A 20,693-nucleotide genomic window follows, 5' to 3' on the forward strand; every position below is an offset into this window, starting at 1 on the left:
GGCCGAGTCTTAGGGCGGGGCCTGGGTCCCCCGACGGCAGGGCTGGTGGCTCACTGCTCACCTTCACAGGACACGCGGTCAGCTCGGAGCCTGAAGCCAGGTCGGCATGCGCACAGGAAGCTGCCCACGGTGTTATGGCAGGAGTGGTGACAGACTCGCCTCTCCAGTGGCCTCCGACACTCATTTACATCTGTAGGAGAGCCTCGCTGCCAACAGCTGCCTTGTCCGGGCGACCGACCCCTTCTTCCTCCAACCCTGAGCCCAGAAGGCTGGGGCAGTCCCCTTGCCGTGTTCTTATAGGGTCCATCCCTGCCTCAGGGTGTGGGACGTGACTCAGATGTCTAGGAGTGGGGCTGAAATCTACTGCTAGTCCCCTAGGAAGGTTCATACATCCAGTTGGCATTTAATGGATGCACCAGTGACTCATCCCCCAGCACTACGCAGCGATGGTTCCGCCCTGGCTAGTGGGGATGAGCCCCGCTGGGAATCTTATCTCCAAACCTTCTACCTTCCCTGTGTGGGTGGGGGATGGTGTGGCCCCTTCTGAAAAAGAGTCTCGGGAATTACGGCACTGCTCAAGGTAGGCTTTGGGACAAATACCAAACTCCACCAGAACAAGATCTGTTTTCAGGCCCATGGGACCCCACCTTCAACCCATGAGCCAAGATTAAGCCAAACATGCCAATCCCTTTCTGGAAATTTCTGCTAATGGGCTGAGAAAACAGGGGTCTCCTTCTAAACCAGAGGAACCAAGACATAACATGCTTTATTTACCAAGGGGAGCAAAGGCAGCCAAGAAAATGGGTGAGCAGAGAGGAATCCTTGGGGTGTATCTGGGAGAGGGGTGGAAGAGAAACATAACAGGATGAAAGTGGCACGTGGCCAGGGAAAGTCCAAGACGGGGTCTTCCATGAGGAGCCACGCCAACCCCAGGGAAAGGCAGGCTCTGAGCAAAGGCTCATGTGCTTACAGGCTCCAGGCGGCCAGGAGGTCCGGACCGCTGGCCTTTCCCTGTCCCTGGGCTCGCCCTGCCCATCTTCCTGATGGGCAGCCTAAGTGTGAAGACGACAGGGTCCCCCCACCTTACCTACACAGGAGTGCCGGTTGCCATGGAGATGGAAGCCGGGTCTACAGGAACACCTGTAGCTGCCTATGGTGTTTTTGCACCTCTGCTGACAGGGGGTCCCGAGGCATTCGTCAGTGTCTGCAAGGGACCAGGGCAAGGCTGCAGCTCATTTCCCCGTGGAGTGTCAGAACTGTGTGCTCCCCTCTTCCTCTCCCGTTGCCATTCCCTCCCCCACTCAGGGTCCTGGGAGACCGTCCTAACCCCTCTCTTTCTCACCACCCACATTCAGCCTGTCAACGACATCCTCTCTGGACCAGCCCTCTTCTCTCCATCCTCACTGCCCTGCCCCAGTCTGGGCCACCTTTGCCTCTGGTCTGGAGAAGAGCAATGGCCTGGTGCGTCTCCCTGTGCTCCTCCCAAGCCTTCTGCTACAGTGTCCCGGATATTGTGACCAAACATCCAGGCCACTCCCTGCTCCCATGGGCACCGATGCCGCATCACAGCTCACAAACCCTGGGTGGCCTTTCCCACCTCCTTCCCTGTCCCTCGCCTTTGTTCTGCCACCTTCCAGATGCACCATGTTCTTATGGGCCTCCCTCTTTGCCCATGTTCTATCTGCCTGGAACCCCCGTCCATCTTGTCTGGGGGAAAACTCCTACTCCTACCTCAAAACTCAGCTTCTATATCATCTCCTCTTTCAAAGCTTCCCCGTGCCATTGTTTGAAATCGGAAAAACTGGAAATCATGTATATGTCCATCAATAAGCGAAGAGTCAGTCCCCTGTGGGAGGGTTGCCCTGCAGAGCCCCAGGCGGCAGTTAAAAAAAGCAAGGCGGGTGCATTTACCCTGACGTGGAGAGATCTTCAAGACAGATTGCCAAGAGGAACAAGCAAGCAGAGGCTCAAATCTTAGCGCTAACATGATCTCGGGCAAGTTACTTAATTTCTTTAAGCCTCAGTGTTCCTATCAGGAAAATGCAAATAAACAGTGCCAGCCTCACAGGATCATTATGAGAAAGAAATGAGAAAATGCATGTCAAGTGTTCAGCATGAGGCTGGAACCCAGCTCTGCACCTGTTAGCCGCTCATGCTATCTCCGTGCACGTCGTGGGGACAGGCAGGGAGCGCACCCTTCAGAGCAATAACCAGGTGCTAGGCTGAGCTGTGTTCCCCCAGATGCACGGGTTCAAGTCCTAACCCCTAATGTGGTGGAATTTGGAGGTGAGGCCTTCAGGCGGTGATTGGGTTTAGATGAGGTCGTGAAGGGGGTTCCCTCATGATGGGAGTTGTGCCCTTATAAGAACGGCCATCAGAGCTTGCTCTCTGTCCCCGGGAGCAGACAGCAAGGAGACTGTCTGCAAGCCAGGAAGGGCCCTCACCCGAAAGTGAACAGGCTGGCACCTTGACCTTGGGCTTCCCGGCCTCTAGAACCCTGAGAATAGATTCTGTTGTGTAAATGGCCCAGTCTGGGGGATTTTGTTACAGCAGCCCAAGCAGACTAAGACATCAGGGCTATTCCCGAGGGAGAGCAGAGCGCAGGAGTGGCAGAGAGGCTCTGCAGGCAGCAACTTCGAAAACTTACTTTACAATTTATGACCACTTTAAACAATAGAAAATAATACCACAGTGTCACGGGGGATCTTTTGCCTTATCTGCCTTGCTTAAGACAGAATGCTTCCTTCTGTAAATAAAAGCATCTTCAAGGAAGGGGGAATTATGTTAAAAGATCTCCCTCATCCTGCTCACCCAGGAGCAGACTCCTTCTCTTCCCCGGGCTCCCCCAGCCCTTAACCCTCACCCCAGCCTCCTTCTGCCCCTCCCCACCAGATAGGGCAGCCGGGGCGCCATCCACCAGGGCAGGTGGAGCTAATGAAAGCGGCGGCGGGTGAAGGCCCACAGCAGGCAGGCCTCTCCACGCCCCTCCCTCACTCAGTGGCTTCCTCCATTCTGCCCCCGGCCCTCCCTTAGGTGTCTCCAGAACTATGCCACCTCCCTGCAGAGCCAGTTCAGCGCAGGGGCCCTAGACATGCCAGGATTCGAGCTGACTCCAGAGCCTCCTGCTGGAATGGCCTTGGGTGAGCCTCAATTTCCCCATCTGTACAGCAGGGATGATAACTGGATCTCCCTCAGGGGACCATGAAATGCAGTAACACCCTGAGCACACACATTGAGCTGGGGGGGGGCACCAGGGTTAGCCTTCGACTCAGAGCCCAGCCGCAGTGGTAACGGCCTCATCATTCCCTGTCCCTGGGCCGCTCACCTTGGCAGCTGTGGCGGTCGGCAGCCAGCTGCATGCCCGGCCCACACTCGCACACAAACCCGCCTTCTGTGTTCACGCACTGGCCCTCGCAAGAGGAGCTGAGGCACTCATCGATGTCTGGAAGAGAGAAAATCTCCTTGCACAGACCACTCTGCATGTTGTTTCGGTGCAGGGGAAAAAATCGGTCCCACGGGGATGCTGTCCCCTGCCCTCAGCAGGGTGGAAACCCCCTCCCCACCCCCCAACCCAACACACCGGAGGAAGAAAGACCAGGTACCACCAGGAAAGTCATCGGCCAAGAGGGAACCACCAGAGAGCAGAAGCCGAGGGGCCAGGTTCCTTCTTGGTGACCCACGCAGACCAGAGGACAGAGAGGATGGCTGCGACAGAACCATCTCCAATGGCCCCACCACAGGGCCACCCTAACAGGGCAGGGGAGAGTGAGCAGGAAGGCTGATTCAATTCCATTACGTGCTTATTGAGCACCACCTGTATGCCGCAGATCTGGAAGGGGGGCCGCTGCGGACACAAAGGTGGCGAAGACATGGCACAGACTCTCCAGCCGGTGACATTGAAAGCCACGCTGCCACATGCCCACGAGGCCAGCGCCCGGCCGGGGGATACGTGCCCCACCAGGGAAAGCCTGGAGGACAGATGGACAGAGGACCGGGAGGCAGCAGGGGGAGGAGGGCCATGAGCAGAGACAGCCTGAGGAGCTTAGGCTGGCTGGGAACTCAGGTTCCAGCCGGGGCAGCGGGAGCCTGGAGCAGTGGGTTGAGGCTCCTGCCCAGGTCAGGGTGACTGGATCCAAGTCGTCCTTTGGGGAAGTTCAGGCTTGTGGGGTGAGGGGCACTGGGGGAACAGAACTCCCCACCCTGGCTTCGGGGCACCACTTCTCTAAGAACCACGGCAGCTCTCGAGGACCTACATGATCTGGGCTGCCCACTGCAGTCTGCATCCCAGTCTCCCGCCCCGTGGCCCCGTGGCCGCTGGACACCTCCATTTTCCCTGCTTGCTCTCCCCACAGCCGGGACCACATCCGCTGCCTCCAGGAAGCCCACCCTGACTCACCCCATCCCACCAGGATCCCTTGTGGTGGTGGCCCATGCCCCCCTGCCCGGTGCTAGCTTTGACACTGTTCTCTGGCTGCTTCGAGTTCTGGTTTGCCTTCGCAACAAGTGTGTGCAGAAAGTGCTCCCCAGGAAACATTCAGGGGAGGATGAATTGCTTCAGCCTTCCTGAAGAGGGTGTTGCAATGAGCCCCGAGCACCAAAACTCCTCAGGGAGACCCTTGACCCAATGGTTCTCCTTCTGCGAATAATGAGAGGCCAACGAGAAGCCGCTTTACTGCCGCGTGACTTACGGTAGTGAAACACTGCGGACGACCTATGTGAGGGACAGCGAGTTACCACGGCCACAGACACGGCCGCTAGAAATCCTGTTGTAAGGACTATTCCCCACCCACGGTACACAGTGAGAAAGAGAATGAACAAAAACGCCACAAGAGGTAGAGGCCAATTTGCAAAACACACAGATATGCACACACACACACGCACACACACGTACACACACAAACACATACACATCCAGGGAAAAGGGCAGAAGAAACATCATTTTTAGTAACAAATATCTCTGGGTGCGGACTTTGGGGACATGTTTGTTTTCATCTTCTACCCTTCTTTTACTTTCCAAATGTTCCAAAATAAGTTATTTTTTACTTTCATATTTGGGGAAGAAACACCATTTTTACAAAGTCAAAACTCAAAAAAAAAAAAAAAAAGGCTTTCTTTCAGCTCTGTGGAAAGATACGCAAGAAACTGGTCCCAGTGGCTGTCTCTGAGGAAGGGAACAGACTTTGCCTGTAAGAACTTTTTAGAATCACACACAAATAGCACTTTTACAAAATAGTTATTGAGGTTGGCTTTCCTCATTTTTCAAACAGCACGATCCCAAGGAAGACTTCCGTGGTTAACCCACCTCTGTGGGCCCCGTTCCAGGCACTTGGATGGGACCGTGGTTATCCTGACTTGTCTCCCCTTCCCCTGTTCAGAAGCAGGGACCCACAACAGCAGGGACCAAGCCACCACTCATCACTGCAGCCCCTAGGCTCAATGCCTGGCCCATAAGAGGTGCTCATAGCAGAAGGGACCCATTTCTCGTATTTGCCTCGGCCTTGCTGGGCCTGGCCTGCATCTCTCTGGAGACTTCCTGGCAGGACAGACCAAGGAGACAGAATTCCCCCCCCCCCCGCCCCCCAATTCGCCCAGGTCTCTCACCTGTACACCTGATGCCGACAGCCGTCTCTGTCATGGAGAAGCCCACAGGGCACACTCGGGCCACCTCCTGACAGCCGCCATGGTTACAGGTGAGGTCACAGCCGTACTCTCCACAGGGTCCGTGGGCTTCTAGAACAGGCACCACACCCGTGAACACACAGCACACCGCAGTGCTGGCCACCCCCTGCTCACCGGGGCTCCTCCTAAATTCTGTTGGGAAAGTGGCTCTGGAGGCAAAGAGGCTGGAGCTTAAATCCAGCTCTCCCCCTTCCTAGCCAGGTAACCCTGGGCGAGCCACTAACTTCTGTGCCTCAGTTTCCTCATCTGTAAACTGGGGATGAGAAGGCCTACCTAAATGGGTTGCTGGAAGATGATATTCTAAGTAAGACACAAGCCCCGAGCCTGGCACATAGTCTCAGTGCTGAAAGAATTCTTCCCATCAGCCGTGGTCCACCCCTGGTTACCTGGGCAGGTGGCTCCTTGCTCTCCGTCCTGGCAGGAGCAGACGTTGGGAGCAATGCAGATGCCACTCCCGCAGCCAAAGGAGCAGAGGGCTGAGAGGAGAAATGCAGGTGAGGGGGTGGGGGCTGGGGCCCCCAATCCGCCCTACTTAGGCCAGCCCAGGGAGCAAGTGCCCTGCTGGGGAGGGTGTCTGGGGCACGGGGACAGGCACTTACGCAGGGTGCAGTGCCCACTGCCCATGGATGGGGCCCAGCCAGGGCAGCAGCCACTCCCGAAGCCCGAGAGGCAGACGTGGGGGCCCAGCCGGCGTCTAGGAGAGAGCAGAGCGCACTTTCCACATTTCTGCTCTGGGCGAGGGACTGGTCCGCCATGCAGTGAAAGCCTCCCAGCCAGTCAGTAAGTCAGTCAACAAACAGTTCTTGAAACCCACCAGAGGGGCAGTGGGAAGTTCCCAAAGAAAAATGACCCAGTTCCCCCTGGAGGCAGGACAAAGACTAAGGTGTGAGAGAACAGACACCAGCCTCCTACAGAGACCTGCCAAGTGAACTCAGAGCAGAGTGGCTGGAGGACTGGGGGGAGTCTCAGAGGGGCCTCAGCACTGAGGGGGAAAGACGGCAATGGATGAAGAGCCCCAGGAATGGCTGCCACAGGGCCTTTGCACTTGCAGTTCCCTCTATCAGGAAGGTCCTTCTTCAGAAACGTACCCAGCTCACTCCCTCCTTTACCCAGATCTCTCTCTGCTCGCACCTTCGCAGAGAGATCCACCTTACCCACCCTTATCTTGCTTTATTCTTCTTCTTAACACTCACTTCTTAGGATATTATCTATTTGTTGATTCGTTCATTGTCTGTCTCTCCTCTCATTCTCTGAGGACCAGGGCTTCATCTTTTTTGTTCCCCCCCCCCCCAGTGTCAAGAGCAATGCCTGGCACATAGTAGGGGCTCACTAAAGGGCTTTGAGGGAAAGGTTGAGAAAGGAAGCCAGCAGAAGAGACAAAGGAGGGCAGCCTCAGAGGAGCCAGAGATGTCATTCCGCAGATGACCTCGCTGTGGTGGTGGGGGGGTGCCAGTAAAGGGGAGCCAGTGTGCCCGCCACTGGGTGAGGCGTGGCAGTACAGCCATGAAGGAGCCACTTTCTCCACCTCTAGGGATGCTGGGCAAAGAACCAGGTGATAACAAAATAGTGTGACCAGTGCCATCATGGGACAGGCCTTGGAGTCCCGAGGAGGGTCCAGGGAGGTTTCCTGGAAGGCCAGGGTCTAGGCTGAGACAGGCAAGAGAAGGAGCAAGCTGTGGGAGTGGAGGAGGGGAGAGGGTGTTCCAGGCAGAGGGACACGGTCCCTGAGGGGGTTGGGGACAGTGACTAGACCTGGTTCGGTGATGCGCTGGGCAGAGTGATGGAGTCCAGCCTGGTTTCAACTGGGAATCCTGGCACAACGGTAGAGGGACAAGAAAACCCTCCCCAACCGTGCTCTCGCCCTGCTCAGAGGCTGCGGGGAACATTCTGCTGGTCAGGTCAGGCCGTGTACGGAGCACCCCCCAGGTGCCAGGGCGGCAGCAGGCACTGGGGGACAAGGATGGCAAAGGCAGACTCACTCCACTCGGGGAGAGCTGTCAAACGGGACAAGTACTCTGCGGGGCGCCTGGGTGGCACAGCGGTTAAGCGCCTGCCTTCGGCTCAGGGCGTGATGCCGGCGTTACGGGATCGAGCCCCACGTCAGGCTCCTCTGCTATTGAGCCTGCTTCTTCCTCTCCCACTCCCCCTGCTTGTGTTCCCTCTCTCGTTGGCTGTCTCTATCTCTGTCAAATAAATAAATAAAATCTTTAAAAAAAAAAAAAAACAAAAACGGGACAAGTACTCTGGAAAGAGAACTCCCGGCACATGGCAGCGCAGAACCCTCTGCAGCAAACTGGGCCTGGAGCCTCAGAGACTTTTCCTTCTCTGAAGTCATCACAGAAGAAGCAAAGAAGCGGGGCCCTGGGGGGTGGGAGGTGCTGGCAGGGCTGTCTCACCCGCTGCCCCGGCCAGAGCGATTATGGCAGCAGCCCGGGAAAGAGGAGCCGGCAGCTCCCGCTCCTCAGCCGGGGCTCTGAAAGGGACTGGAGGGTCCCCAAAGCGGCGGACGGAAGGATGTCCCGGAGGCTGGTGGAGCCGCACCCTCAGGTGGGCGGGGGCCGAGCGCCCCCAGGAGCCTCCTCGGGCGGGCGGTGACGGGGAGACAGGTGGCTGGAAGGCTCTGGAGCGCCGCGGGGCCGGGCCCATCTGGGCAGGAACTGGCGGTGGCTGCGGAACGCACGTGCGAGCTGCGAGCCTGGCGGGGCCGCCCCCCTGCGCGCCCCCAGAGGCGGTGGCCGCGGGCCAGGCCGCCCGCTGACACCGTGTTCCCTCGCTCGGAGCATCACGCACACACGCACTCAGCCCGCGGCGGCCCGGAGGCCGGGAGGAGACTCGAGGGGAGTGTGGCATCAATCGGGAGAGAGCAAAGGGGCAAACACCCCACCCCCGCCCGCGCGCGCACACACAGGCGGAAACCGAAACGTAACCCGGAGAGAGCCCGGCGGTTCCAAGGTCCACGGCGAGCGCGCAGCCTGGAAGCAGGGGAAGCCCCCAGCCCCAGAGCGGCCGGCGCGGCCGGGGAGGCCCGTTCGCCAGCGACGGCCAGCCACTCCGGAGACCAGGTGGCACGTCCCGGGCTGCCCTCGCCAGGGGTCCGCGCCCCAGGGCAGACTCAGAGGGGCTCACCCAGCGCCTGGATCTCCCTCCCCACCCCCCCGGTCCTTGCCAGGACAGCCCCCTCCAGGGGCGCAGGACTGGCTCCCGCCCAGAGAACAGGCTGCTGTCCCTTTGTCCGGAACCCCTGGGCTGCGCCCGCGCGCGGACAGCGCCGCGGAAGGGAGCCCCGCCCCGCGGCTGCCGGCGGCTCCCGGGAGCCCCTCTGCCCCACGCCGGGAGAGCCCCCGCGGCGGGACAGGAGAGGGGCGCGAGGCGCTTACCTCTCGGCGGCGAAATGCCCGGGCGGCTTCCTCCCGGTGTAGCCGCGGGCCGGGGCCCCCGGCAGGAGGAGCGCGACGCAGGCGGCCCGGAGGAGCAGTCCGGCCCACATGACCGGCGGCGGCGGGTCCCCCCGGCTCCGCTGGGCTCCGGCGCCGCGCGCGGGGGAGGGGGCTGCCGGCCCTCGCCCCTCCTCCTGGCGCCGCGGGGAGCGAACCAGCGAGCCCCAAGCTGGCACGCGGAGCCGAGCAGGGGGGCTGGGGACTCGGAGAGGAGGGGCCGGGGGCCGCGAGGGGACGCGCCGGACGGCTGAGGGGTCTCTGGCACCTCGAAGCGAAACACACAAAAGGCAGCGCCGCCCGCCGGCCAGTGGCCTCTCGGGGAGGCGCGGAGCCCGGGGCGGGGGCAAAGATCAGGGACCCCTGGGGGCGGGGTTTCAGCTTCGGCCCACACCCCCTGCCCGGGTTTGGGAGTCGGCTTCCTGCGAAGGGCTGTGGGCGTCAGACTGAGGCCCGGGGAGGAAAGAGACTCCCGGAGCAAGGCTGGCGCTGGAGCCCGTGCGCCTGGGGCATTGCTGGTCTCGGGGGAGCCGGAGTTGACAGTGTTGTCCGGAGAAGGTGGGACGCTAGGTCCTTTCGCTGCCGGGCAGTTGTAGGCCAGCTCCCCGCCTGCCGGCAGGTCTGCACACCAGTCCTGGGTGTGCGGGTTAGTGGATCCACCTGCTCCCTGGCCAGGGGGCACTAGCGGGTCGTGAAGCCAGAGGCTCCTCTTTGCCCCCTTCGGCAGCTGCCCCAGGTCACAATCAGAGACTAGTAGGTGGGGAGGTGGTGAGCAGGTGGTGAAGGAAAATCGGGATCAGCCAGTGGGAGAAAGCGGGAAGGACGACCTTGTGTAGGAAGCCTCCCTAGGCACCCAGATCCAGTGAGTCAAGCTTTTGCTTAAACACTTCCAGGGATAAGGAACTCACTACCTGGCAAAAGGCAGCCCAAGCCAGTTTTGAATTACGACACTTATTAGGAAGTACTTTTATTTCTCAGCTAAATAATCCCAGTTCCCTGGTTCTGCCTCTGCAGCTGCCCTCCCACGGGCTACCTTAGGCTGTCACTGAGCTCCTTAACACCGGTGACCACAAATGGCCACGGGGTGCCAACAATGGTCTGGACTCTAGTCTCCTTCCTTCCAGATACCATGCTTTTAATACGGCCTAACAGGACTTGGCTTTTCTGGCAAGCGCATGATGCTGGCGGCTCATAACACAGTTCCCGCTAGAGGTGTTTCGCTGTCATGCTTTTATGTCTTTGCTGTTGTTTCCTAAACACAAGCTGCTAAGCCAATCTCCCCACCTGAACCTGTGTGCTTGAGTTTTCCCAGATGTTCAGATTTAGGCCCATTATCTCACCTTGTTAGTCCTGGTCCATCTTCTAATTTAAGCAACACATTCTCATCAAGTAGGTCACCAAAATATTCTGTATTGTAAGAGTGCAACTTTCATATGTATGTCCATCCTGAGTCCTACGGACCCTCAGGATCCTACGGTATCTTTCTTTTACACCTTAAACATCCAAAGCTTCACTTTCTCCCTGCCCCGCTCATGCTGCTTTCCTCGCTGTTACTTAAAGTGTTTGGGTGTCTGGGCGCCTGCGTGGCTCAGTCAGTTAAACATCTGCCTTAGGCTCAGGTCGTGGTCCCAGGGTCCTGGGATCGAGTCCCTACATCAGGCTCCCAGCTAGTGGGGAACCTGTTTCTCCCTCTCCCCCCTGCTTGTGCTGTCTCTGTCTCAAATGAATAAATAAAATCTTCACCCAAAAAAAGGTGTTTCAATGTCCATATCATCGGGAACCTAGCCCTGATGTATTCAAAAATAGGGGAAAACACAAAGTCCTTCCTTTACTTGAGCCTGCAAACTCCACCGCACCACGGCCCTTCATCTTCGCTACCCAGGCCACCACTCAACGTCAAACAGGTCCTGGTTCCTTCCTAGAAGCCACCCACTAATGCTCAACATAATTACGCTGGACAAAAATTCCCTTTTACACACCTGTCCCACCTCGTGCCATCCTCTCCCACACTCCAGCACACACTGGCTCCCTCCTCCCTGAACTCTGCTGCTCTTTGCCGCCCCCCCATCCCTGCCTCCCACTCTCTGACAATGGCAGGGTTCGCTCCATATTGGTCAGTGAGCAGGGGACATAGTTGAGATGAAATTTTGTGCTTGAAGAAAATCCTCATTTTCCCTCAAGAGGAGCTCAGAGTATTTGAGGCTTAGTAAACGTCTACTGGTGAATTTCAAAAGACACCAAGGCCTTCCTAAATAGCCCCTAGCTTTTCTTTCCTTCCCCTGGGTCCTTTTGACCTTAGGGTCACCTTGCTCCTCTGCCATCAGGTTGCTCCCTGTCTGCTCCTTTTTTTTTTTTTTCTTGTCTTTTGGTGTGTTAGACCTCGAGGCTTCTCAAAGCTTGAGCTCTGACTCTAACTCAATACTGTTCATCTTCAAAGACTGCTTTAGGCATATCCCCTGGTTACAGCTCCTCCGTATCTCCTTCCCACTTCTGTGGCCTGTGGCTTCTCCGTTAACAAAAGGGACCCTCCACTGAGGGCGGAGGATCCAAGTTGTTGTTGGCTGCAGAAAGGCGGCCTCTGGCTTGTGACCCTTCCAAATGGTCATATGATGAGTCAGTGTTTCTATTATTCTCCCAAAGGTCCATTCGTGCAGAGGCCTGGAGTGAGCAGCTCATCAGCGCCTACATGGAAAGGAGCCATTCCAGCTGGCTGCAGCAAAGCTCCAAGGGCAACCTTTCACCCCTGGAGAGGTGATTAATGGTTTCTAAGAGGGGATGTGGGAGTGTGGCAGGAGAATGTCAGTTTCCAAAGGATTGCTGGAATTCAATCCTGAGTGAATATACCCAAGATTATAGGAAACAAACAAAAAACCTGCAAGGACCCCACAACTCCCTAAGTCAAGACTGAAGCCACTGGTAAGTAATAACCTAGTCCACGTAGCAGGTCTCCGTGGTGAGGGTCAGACCACGGAAAAGGACCAGAATAATCAGCCCACCACCTTCTCTTTCTGATCGTAGCACCTTATAGGCAATCCTCCATCCAGGATTAACATTTTAAAATAATCACAATCTGGAGACCGTTGCTTGCCTGCCCCATTAAAGCTGGTCTCTGGCAGGGGGGCAGGCCTTTTCAATTCAAACCATGACTTGAAGAATTCAAATCACAGTGTTGAGTTTCAAGTTCAAACTGTGGTTTTTGAGAGATGCTGATGATTTTTTCCCTTCGAGACCCTTATCCCCCACCCTCAGAAATCCCAGAAGAGGAAGGGGAAAAGAACAGTAATGAAACAGAAGGAACGCCTCCAAGAAGAAACTTACTCCAGAAGACCCCCAAAGCAAAGATGCTTCCTTGCCCCTTCTCTTTTAAGCTCGAATCTCTCAAAACCACAGTTTGAACTTGAAACCACAATTTTCCTGACACTGTATCAAAGGCTGGTCTTAAAGGAGCCTGCCAATATGCCTAGGATCAACCCTACTCCCCACTGTTGGGACAGAGCAGCCTTTATTCCCACTGGATCACTGGTGGAAATGTGGGCCCAGGCACTCTGACCCACTGAGCTGAAAGAAGACAGGCTCTGTTTGCTGGACAGAAGGCTGAACCCCAAATGTGACCTACTCCTGTATTTTCAAACCAAAGGCGCCAAAGGTTTACTTGATTAACCAGAGGAAATAAAACCAGCCTCCAAAGGGCATGTGGCAACAGGAAGCTTGGAGGCGCATGACGAGCTACTTGCCCTGGCCCAGGAGCGGTGCCTGGGGGCTGGCCAGCCGGGCGCTGGACACACATCTAAAATGACATCAGGAAAGGCAGCCCAAGGAACTCCCAGGCTCGGCAGGTTACTAACAGAGGCAACTGGGAATCACATGGTGGCTACAGAGTCAAGAACAACCAAAGGCCACTGACTTTTGAAAACCCAACGCTTGTGATCCTCGGGATCCCACCAAAAACGATCGCATGGCAAAGGAGAGACACACATGTCATTTCGCTACTTGAGAGCTGTGGCGGCAGACGCTGCCCTAAAGGACAGAGACAACTGTGCCCTGGGGGGGCGCCGTGTGACCCGGATGCTGGGGAGCTGCGCATCAAGGAAGGAAAGCGGAGGCAAATGGATCTTTCTTCTTAGATTCTACTTTATTTGGTAAAACTCAGAAACTAACAACCAATTCACGGCCCCCCACCTCCTTCCCTCTGAAGGCGGCAGTTCCCCAGAGACAAAAAGGTTGTGGTGGCTTGGGTATCACCCACCATCTCCAGGTTTTAGACTCGGGCAGCTCACGGCCTGGTGGTCAGGCCTCCAGACCCAAATCTCTCAGGCAACAGAGAAAGCAAAAGGAAGCTCTCACTTAGAGACAATGAACCCGTCCCACCCCTCTTCCCCCCTACCCACAGCCTCCCGCACCCCCAACCTAAATAAAAAGATAGCAGAAGACAATGCATGAGTGTGAGATACACACACACACACACACACACACACACATACACACACACACACACACACACACACACACACAGCACACACACAGAGCTTCCTTTCAGCCCAAGAGCTGCAAAATCCCTCCCTGGAAGGACAAATGGCAACACCAATCAAGGCCTGGTGTCCAAAGTGATGGTTGGAATCCTCTGGGACTGGTAAAAATCCAGGGAGAAAATATTCCACCTTCACCCCATTCCCAGGTCTCCAGTGAACTGGTTTTAGTTCAAAGAGATCCCCATTTCCACACAGGTAGACTGTGGCTTCTGGGACAGCTGGCTTAGGGAAAGGCTTCCCATGGCCAAGAAGACAATGGTGGGGGAGGGGAGCACGGCAGGAGAGCAAAGCCTTCGGGGAGGGCCTGGGAAAAGGGCTCCCAGCCCTGGACTAATGGATCCGCGTCAGCTCCTCCACAACCTTGATGAGGTCGTCTGCCGTGGCCTCTCGCTTCATCCCACTGCCATCATCATACTGCAAGGAGGAAGGGAGAGGGCTGTGAGGGCCACGAGGGCGCTCTCCCTCCCTAGAGGAAGGGGACAGTCACAGCAAGAGGCACCTGGCCCAACGACTGCCATGGCAAGGAGGAAGGTCTCATCAGAAACCCACACCCCTCTCCTGATAGGTCCAGTTCAGCAAGGTCTACTGACGGCAGAGCTGGTTCAGAGGCCACCACCTGGCATACATCTCTCTCCCTTCCAGGATGTTCCCCAGAGGCACCATCTCCAGTGAGCAATACCCCAAAACACACGGTGGACACTTCTCTTCCCTGCAGGATACTGACCTGATCCCTGTGCCTGCCATCCGTGGGCTGCCAGAGGTCCCACACATGGCCTTGCTGCTGCGGCACAGAGGTCACACGGGCAAAGCTCCTAGTACAGTGCCATGCCCTCAGCTACATCCCCTTGGCCTCAGACTCCACCTTCCCACAGGGGAAGGAAACTACTTAAGAAGGGCCACCAGGACTTGGGGATTGAGGCGGGAGGCACCTGGCGCTCCGAAGCTCTCCAGCACACCTGGCCCCACTGTGGACTCGGGTCACAGGCCCAGGGCCAAACACTGCACAGCTCACCTGCAGGTTTGCCACAACCTCCTGCATCTTGGGCCTGCTGATGTCCAGGAAACTCTCAATCAAGTCTCCATCGATGAAGCCCGTGGCTGGTTCTGTCTTTCGTTCAGTATGAAAAGATCTCCAGGTGGACAGGTGAGTCAAGGAATGTGTGATATCTGCAAACAGCCTTACTCTCGGTCCCCCCACCTCTGCACAGACCACAGTCTAAAGCAATCATCAGGATGAGAACAGGACACATTTTCAACTAAAAATCACATTGCTTTTTGGACAGTTTTGGAACTGAAAGACATTAGATAGAATTATTACCCAATCTAATGATTCTCAACTGGGATGATCTTCAAGACAATGGTTTTAGAACTACAGATCAGACACTGCTTAGCCTCCCACCTCCTGCCTGGGGAGGACCCTTTCCGTCTTCTGGGACAAGCAGATGTCCAGAAATACTTGGATCCCGGGTGTCCCAGGGGGCTGATCCCTGGGCTTCTGGAGTTTCTGGCTTCTTCACTTTTCCCCTCCTCTTCTGCTAGCCTCTCTCTGAGGGTTCTCAGACACTGCTATCCCCAACAAGGTCTCCGAAAGTATGTTCCTACCGTGGTCATCTAAACTTCCTGTTTGACACATAAGGCCAGAAAGACCAGAGGCAGACACGTTTCAAGAACACAAGCCTACATCTCCCAGATGAACCAGGTAAGTTGGGTGACGGTACATGGGGATTCACTGTATTATTCTCTCCACTAGCATGTGTTTGAATTTTTCCATGAGAAAAAGTGTATTTAAGAAACAGCACAGGGGTGCCTGGGTGGCTTAGTCGTTAAGTGTCTGCCTTTGACTCAGGTCATGATCTCAGGGTCCTGGGATCGAGCCCCGCATTAGGCTCCCTGCTCAGTGGGAAGCCTGCTTCTCCCTCTCCCAACGCCCCTGCTGGGGTTCCTTCTCTCGCTGTGTCTTTCTCTGTCCAATAAATAAATAAAATCTTTAAAAAATAAAATAAAGTAAAATAAAATAAAATAAAATAAAATAAAATAAAATAAAATAAAATAAAATAAAAAACAAAAAACAGCACAAAAGCCTGTTCCCCACAAAAAGCTAGTCAAGACACTACCTAAACGGACCGCAGTTTCCAGAAGCAGCTTAGGGTAACATGGCGGTCTACCTGTGCTGGGACGTGCCTCTGGGAAGGATATAAGGAGTGTTCGATCTTGCCCACACTCTTGATGACTTTATTGAGTCGATTCTGCATGTCCAACAGGAGGTTGTACCAGCTCTCGGACAGCGAGGTCACCAGCCCTGAGGCAGCAAAGGGAGCCAGGAGCTGCAGACAGCGGCAGCGCGGCCCCCGGCACGCGCCCTCTGCCAAGGGCAGGCCGGGGAAGCAGTGCGGGGAGGGACCTCTGCGGAGCCTCTGCTGGCGAACTCCGAGGTGGTTCCAGCTGCTCTTCCCCGTCCCCTGGTACGGTGGGCTGAGGAAAGGGGCCTGGGTGGGAGGGCGCCCCGCAGGGGCTAGCCTTACCAATCATGCCGTTGACCGTGCCGAAGAGCACGGAGCCCTGTGTGGGGGTGGAGGTCTCGCCCAGATTCTGCATGACCAGAGAGCCGTGGCAAAAGACGTTGACGAATTCGCCCAGGTGGAAGAGACCCACCTCCTGGAGGTGCTGCCGCTCCTCGTCGGTGGTGGCGGCACTGAAAGGCAGTGTGAGAAACTCACGGCCCGCACCTCCTGGCCCCCCACGAGGCCCCGCAGGGGCCGCAATGCGCTGGACGCCACATGCTCAGGCTCCCTGGTGAGCCCAGAGCGGCGGGGCCGGTCTGAGAGGCTGACTGGTGTGGCCTGGACGCCCTCGTGAGAGAACTCCACCTCCGTGAAGAGGAGCACTCCTGCCTGAGAGAGGACCCAGGGCCCCGCCCCCGCCGCACCGCCACTCACCTATCCTTCTGACACACAAACAAGTTAAAGGCATTTTCGGCCCCCAGGAAATTGTCATCATCCAAGATTTCCACAGCACTCATCCAGTTAGGATTAAAGTCTCGAGCGATCTTAAAATGGATAAGGGACAACAAGAAAATATAATCATCAGTTGCCTAGAAGCCAGGTCTGGGACTGGCCTTGGGCCGAAAGTCGAGAGCCTGCCCTGAGGAAGACGCAGCCCCGCATTTCACAACCACCACTCCACAGGGAGTCTACCCCCGATCTCTGGCCCACATCCCATTTGGCTGCAGTTGGACAAAAATGGGGCCTACTCAGATTCAAGCTGGGGGACAGGGGTCTCTGAAAATAGCTCATCAATGCAGAATGTGTGCTCCAGGGAAAACCTGCTGCCCCCACTGCCCCTCACCACCAGAGAAACACTTGCAGGGCCACATCCTAAGTGAGAAGTCTGCCCCCGTCCCCCCAGCTACCTCTTCAAAGTTCCCCTCCATGGGCTTGTAGGCAAGCAGCAGCACTGAGCGCATCAGGTCGCCCACCAGGATGAAGTCGCCCTTGGTCTTCAGGTAGAGGGCCATGATGTTGTTGTAGTGATTGCACTCGGTGCGCAGCTCCTTTTCTGTTGTCCACTCATAGAGCCGCACCTGGGAAGGACATCTCGTTTCTCTTAATCGAGCAGCCAGATCCTCTCGACTGACCGCTGTCCCCCTCCTCCATCCTTCATCTGCAGCACCATTTCCCAAAGTGCAGCATGGGATGTGACGTGGTTTGCTGTGGTATTTGCATTATTTTGTTATATTTATGAAATATGAAAATAGAGCAAGCACATCAAATTGGTAACACAAAGTTTCCCTTTACATAAAAAATGAGTCACTGTAAAAATATTAACAGACAGGGATGCAAATAATACTAAGGACATGACAAAAGATGGACTTCTCATGACTGAAGGCTGATAACTGACCTAGAGAAATATTTCTCAGAAAAGAAGATCCATCTCCAGTTTCCTGATCAGAAAGGAACAAGATCACCTCCCAATGAACCATCTTTTCTGAACCCTTCTCAAAAGCTACACTTCCAGAACATTCTGACGTGAACCCAATAAGTAGAGAAAATGGAATGGAAATTCCAACAGAAACATCGCTAAATAACTAAAGGACTCTTCAAGCACTAGAGTTGGTGGCCACCCCTCTAGCAAAGGGTTCTCCCCCCTTTCTGTCTTCTCCTCTGAATGTTTCTTCAGTTATGACCACACCTCCAAACGAACGAAGATGCTTTACAATCAGCAGACAGACAGATATCCTGTCTGAGGAAGACAGACTCAACTCCCTGGAGAAGCCTGCCCTGGCAGACCCTTCAGGATCCCGGTGGTCCCACCCATGGCTTCCACACACACAGGAACTCCTGGGCACAATGTATCAAGCCATGATTCCTCAGGGTTGTGTAAAGAACCCGAGCTCCAAAGGGGTGTCCTCCAAGAATTACACATGACAATTACATTGGCTACCACACCTCCACTGGCAGGGTCAAGGGTGTCCAGAGCCCCCCATGTTTGTTAAGCCCAGCCTAAGAGTGGAGTGAAAATGGGGCCAAATGTTCCATGTGCTATTGGCTACACCCACTACCCTCCACTCCACACTCTCAGCCTATCTGCTGTGGAGACAGTCAAGGCCAAGGTAAGACACTACCAAAAACCTAAGATGCCTACTCTTAACCCAACAGGCTCTCCGTTTCTGCTGCCTAATATGGCAGCCACCAGCCACACGTGGCTACAGAACACCTGAATGGTGGGTGCTTGGATGGCTCAGCCAGTTAAGCATCCAGCTCTTGATTTCTGCTCAGGTCACGATTTCAGGTCGTGGGATGGAGCCCGGTTTCAGGCTCTGTGCTCAGCAGGGAGTCTGCTTGAGATTCTCTCCCCCGCTTCCCTCTCCCTCTGCCCCTCCCCCAGCTCACATGCACGTTCTCTCTCATATACATCTTTAAAATAAATAAATAAAAAGGGGCGCCTGGCTCGCACAGTCAGTAGAGCATTCAACTCTCGGTTTCAGCTCAGGTCGCAATCTCAGGGTCGTGGGATTGAGCCCCATGTTGGGCCCCACACTCGGCACAGAGAGTCCTTGGGATTCTCTCTCTCCCTCTGCCCTTTTCTGCTCGTGCATGCCCAAGTGCGCGCTCTCTCTAATAAATGAAGCTTTAAAAAAAAACGAGAAAGCAACAAACACACCTGAAACATGGCTAGCCCAAACTGAGACATGCTGTGAGTACAAAATATAAATCAGATTTTGAAGTCTTGGTATGAAATATACCTACAAAACATCTCCTAATAATTTTTGTATTGATTACATGTTGAAACAATAGTTAGCTTTACTGCGTTAAATAAAATACATTCCTAAAGTCAATCTCATCTGCCTTTTCCTTTCATTCACATGGCGACAAGACTAAAATCACACCTGTGGCTCCTATGGTGTTTCCATTAGACAGCAATGGCCTAGACACCTCCTACCCAACCTCGCGCCCGACCCTCCCAACTCCTGAGCACAGGCTCTGGCCCCGCTGGAGCACGGTCACTGGCATCCTCTGCTCTGGCCATCCCCGTTCTCTAACCCAAGCGTGACTCTTTCACAAGGACCCCAGGCCCCCTCAGCTTCTCCCTGCCACTGTCCCTGTACAGCTAGGACTAGAAGAAAGACAGACCTCCGTGCACTTCCTGCCAGCCCTTTCTCACTTCCATCTTGCCTTCTTCACTAATATGCCAGTCCCGAAGCTCACCCTACCAGACTCTGCCAGCCCCTGCCAGAGCAGCCATGCACACCCCCGCCCCGCCACATTCTCCCCCACAACCTTCCTGTCATTCTTGGTGACTTCTACATTCAAAGAGAAGACCCACTACCAACCTCTTTCCTTTCTTGACCCCCTTTACCCCCACGTTATCTTGTCCATCCAGCCGTCAGCCATCAGATCCTATCATTAAAAATAACTCCAGAATCTTGTGTCCTCAGTTTCACTGTTTCTCAGATGCCCCGAGTCCCTCACCATAAGCCTCCCAGATTCCCAACCCCACTGCCCTCTCTGTCTTGATCCTGCTCACCAGACATAAGCAGACTCTGGCATGAATCTAGTCTTTAATGAAAGCTGAGGAAACACAATGGATAGCTTGACCTTCAAGACCACTCACAACAGTGAGCTCCTTGGACTTCCCAGTAACTGGATACTTTCCCGGTCCGTTACACTCCAGGTCCTGAAACAAGGAGCCATACTTCCTCAGATCTCTACCACCTCTGCTTCCACCCTTCCTCTTAGCTCCTTCACAGAGGGCAGACGCAACCAGGAGAGACCTCCAGGGCTTCCGTCATCAGAGGCCCACACGGAGTACTGGGTCCCACCTCCCATCGGTCTGTTCAAAAACACGGCTCTGAGGGGCGCCTGGGTGGCGCAGCCGTTGAGCGTCTGCCTTCGGCTAAGGGCGTGATCCTGGCGTTCTGGGATCGAGTCCCACATCAGGCTCCTCTGCTGGAAGCCTGCTTCTTCCTCTCCCACTTCCCCTGCTTGTGTTCCCTCTCTTGCTGGCTGTCTCTGTCTAATGAATAAACAAATAAATTTTTTTTAAAGATTTTATTTATTTATTCGACAGAGATAGAGACAGCCAGCGAGAGAGGGAACACAAGCAGGGGGAGTGGGAGAGGAAGAAGCAGGCTCATAGCGGAAGAGCCTGATGTGGGGCTCGATCCCATAACGCTGGGATCACGCCCTGAGCCGAAGGCAGACGCTTAACCGCTGTGCCACCCAGGCGCCCCTAAACAAATAAATCTTAAAAAAAAAACAAACAAAAAAACAAAAAAAACCCACGGCTCTGGCACCTCCTCTCTGAGGGACCATTCTCACTGGCACAAACAGGCAGCTGTGTGTCCACGCTTGAAAAGCTAACAACTCTCTTGTCCTGCCACCCCCTGTAGTCACCCCATGCCTCTCTCCTCCTTCACCGCAAAACTCCCCGAGAATGCTTTCTAATGCTAGCGGTCCTCTCCCAGTCCTGATCAAACTCCCTTCTATCAGCTTTCCACCCCACCACTCGCACAAAGGGGCTCTGGCCAAGGGCAGCACACCTTCCCCGCTGC

General features: G+C 55.3%; 2 protein-coding genes across 6 annotated transcripts in view; both read right to left on the reverse strand.

Annotated features, from left to right (window-relative positions):
- VWCE (von Willebrand factor C and EGF domains) overlaps nt 1-9,298 on the reverse strand; it is a 30,184-nt gene extending 20,886 nt beyond the window's left edge. For 3 of the 5 annotated variants that reach the window (XM_034645790.1, XM_034645792.1, XM_034645787.1), the window contains exons 1-7: nt 9,057-9,298; nt 6,279-6,373; nt 6,066-6,155; nt 5,602-5,730; nt 3,326-3,442; nt 1,088-1,204; nt 62-190 (exon numbers count right to left, since the gene is read on the reverse strand). In XM_034645790.1, coding sequence (XP_034501681.1) covers nt 62-190; nt 1,088-1,204; nt 3,326-3,442; nt 5,602-5,730; nt 6,066-6,155; nt 6,279-6,373; nt 9,057-9,166 — 787 coding nt within the window. In that variant the 5' untranslated portion in view covers nt 9,167-9,298. The remainder of the gene's footprint in view (nt 1-61; nt 191-1,087; nt 1,205-3,325; nt 3,443-5,601; nt 5,731-6,065; nt 6,156-6,278; nt 6,374-9,056) is intronic. The other 2 variants (XM_034645789.1, XM_034645791.1) reach the window with 2 other exon arrangements.
- A 3,926-nt stretch (nt 9,299-13,224) lies between these two features.
- DDB1 (damage specific DNA binding protein 1) overlaps nt 13,225-20,693 on the reverse strand; it is a 30,080-nt gene continuing 22,611 nt past the window's right edge. The window contains exons 22-27 of the mRNA XM_002926213.4: nt 17,052-17,222; nt 16,579-16,688; nt 16,165-16,334; nt 15,839-15,941; nt 14,655-14,778; nt 13,225-14,056 (exon numbers count right to left, since the gene is read on the reverse strand). Of these exons, the coding sequence (XP_002926259.1) occupies nt 13,973-14,056; nt 14,655-14,778; nt 15,839-15,941; nt 16,165-16,334; nt 16,579-16,688; nt 17,052-17,222 (762 nt within the window). The 3' untranslated portion in view covers nt 13,225-13,972. The remainder of the gene's footprint in view (nt 14,057-14,654; nt 14,779-15,838; nt 15,942-16,164; nt 16,335-16,578; nt 16,689-17,051; nt 17,223-20,693) is intronic.

This window comes from Ailuropoda melanoleuca, chromosome 16, assembly GCF_002007445.2.
Source record: "Ailuropoda melanoleuca isolate Jingjing chromosome 16, ASM200744v2, whole genome shotgun sequence".
NCBI lineage: Eukaryota > Metazoa > Chordata > Mammalia > Carnivora > Ursidae > Ailuropoda > Ailuropoda melanoleuca.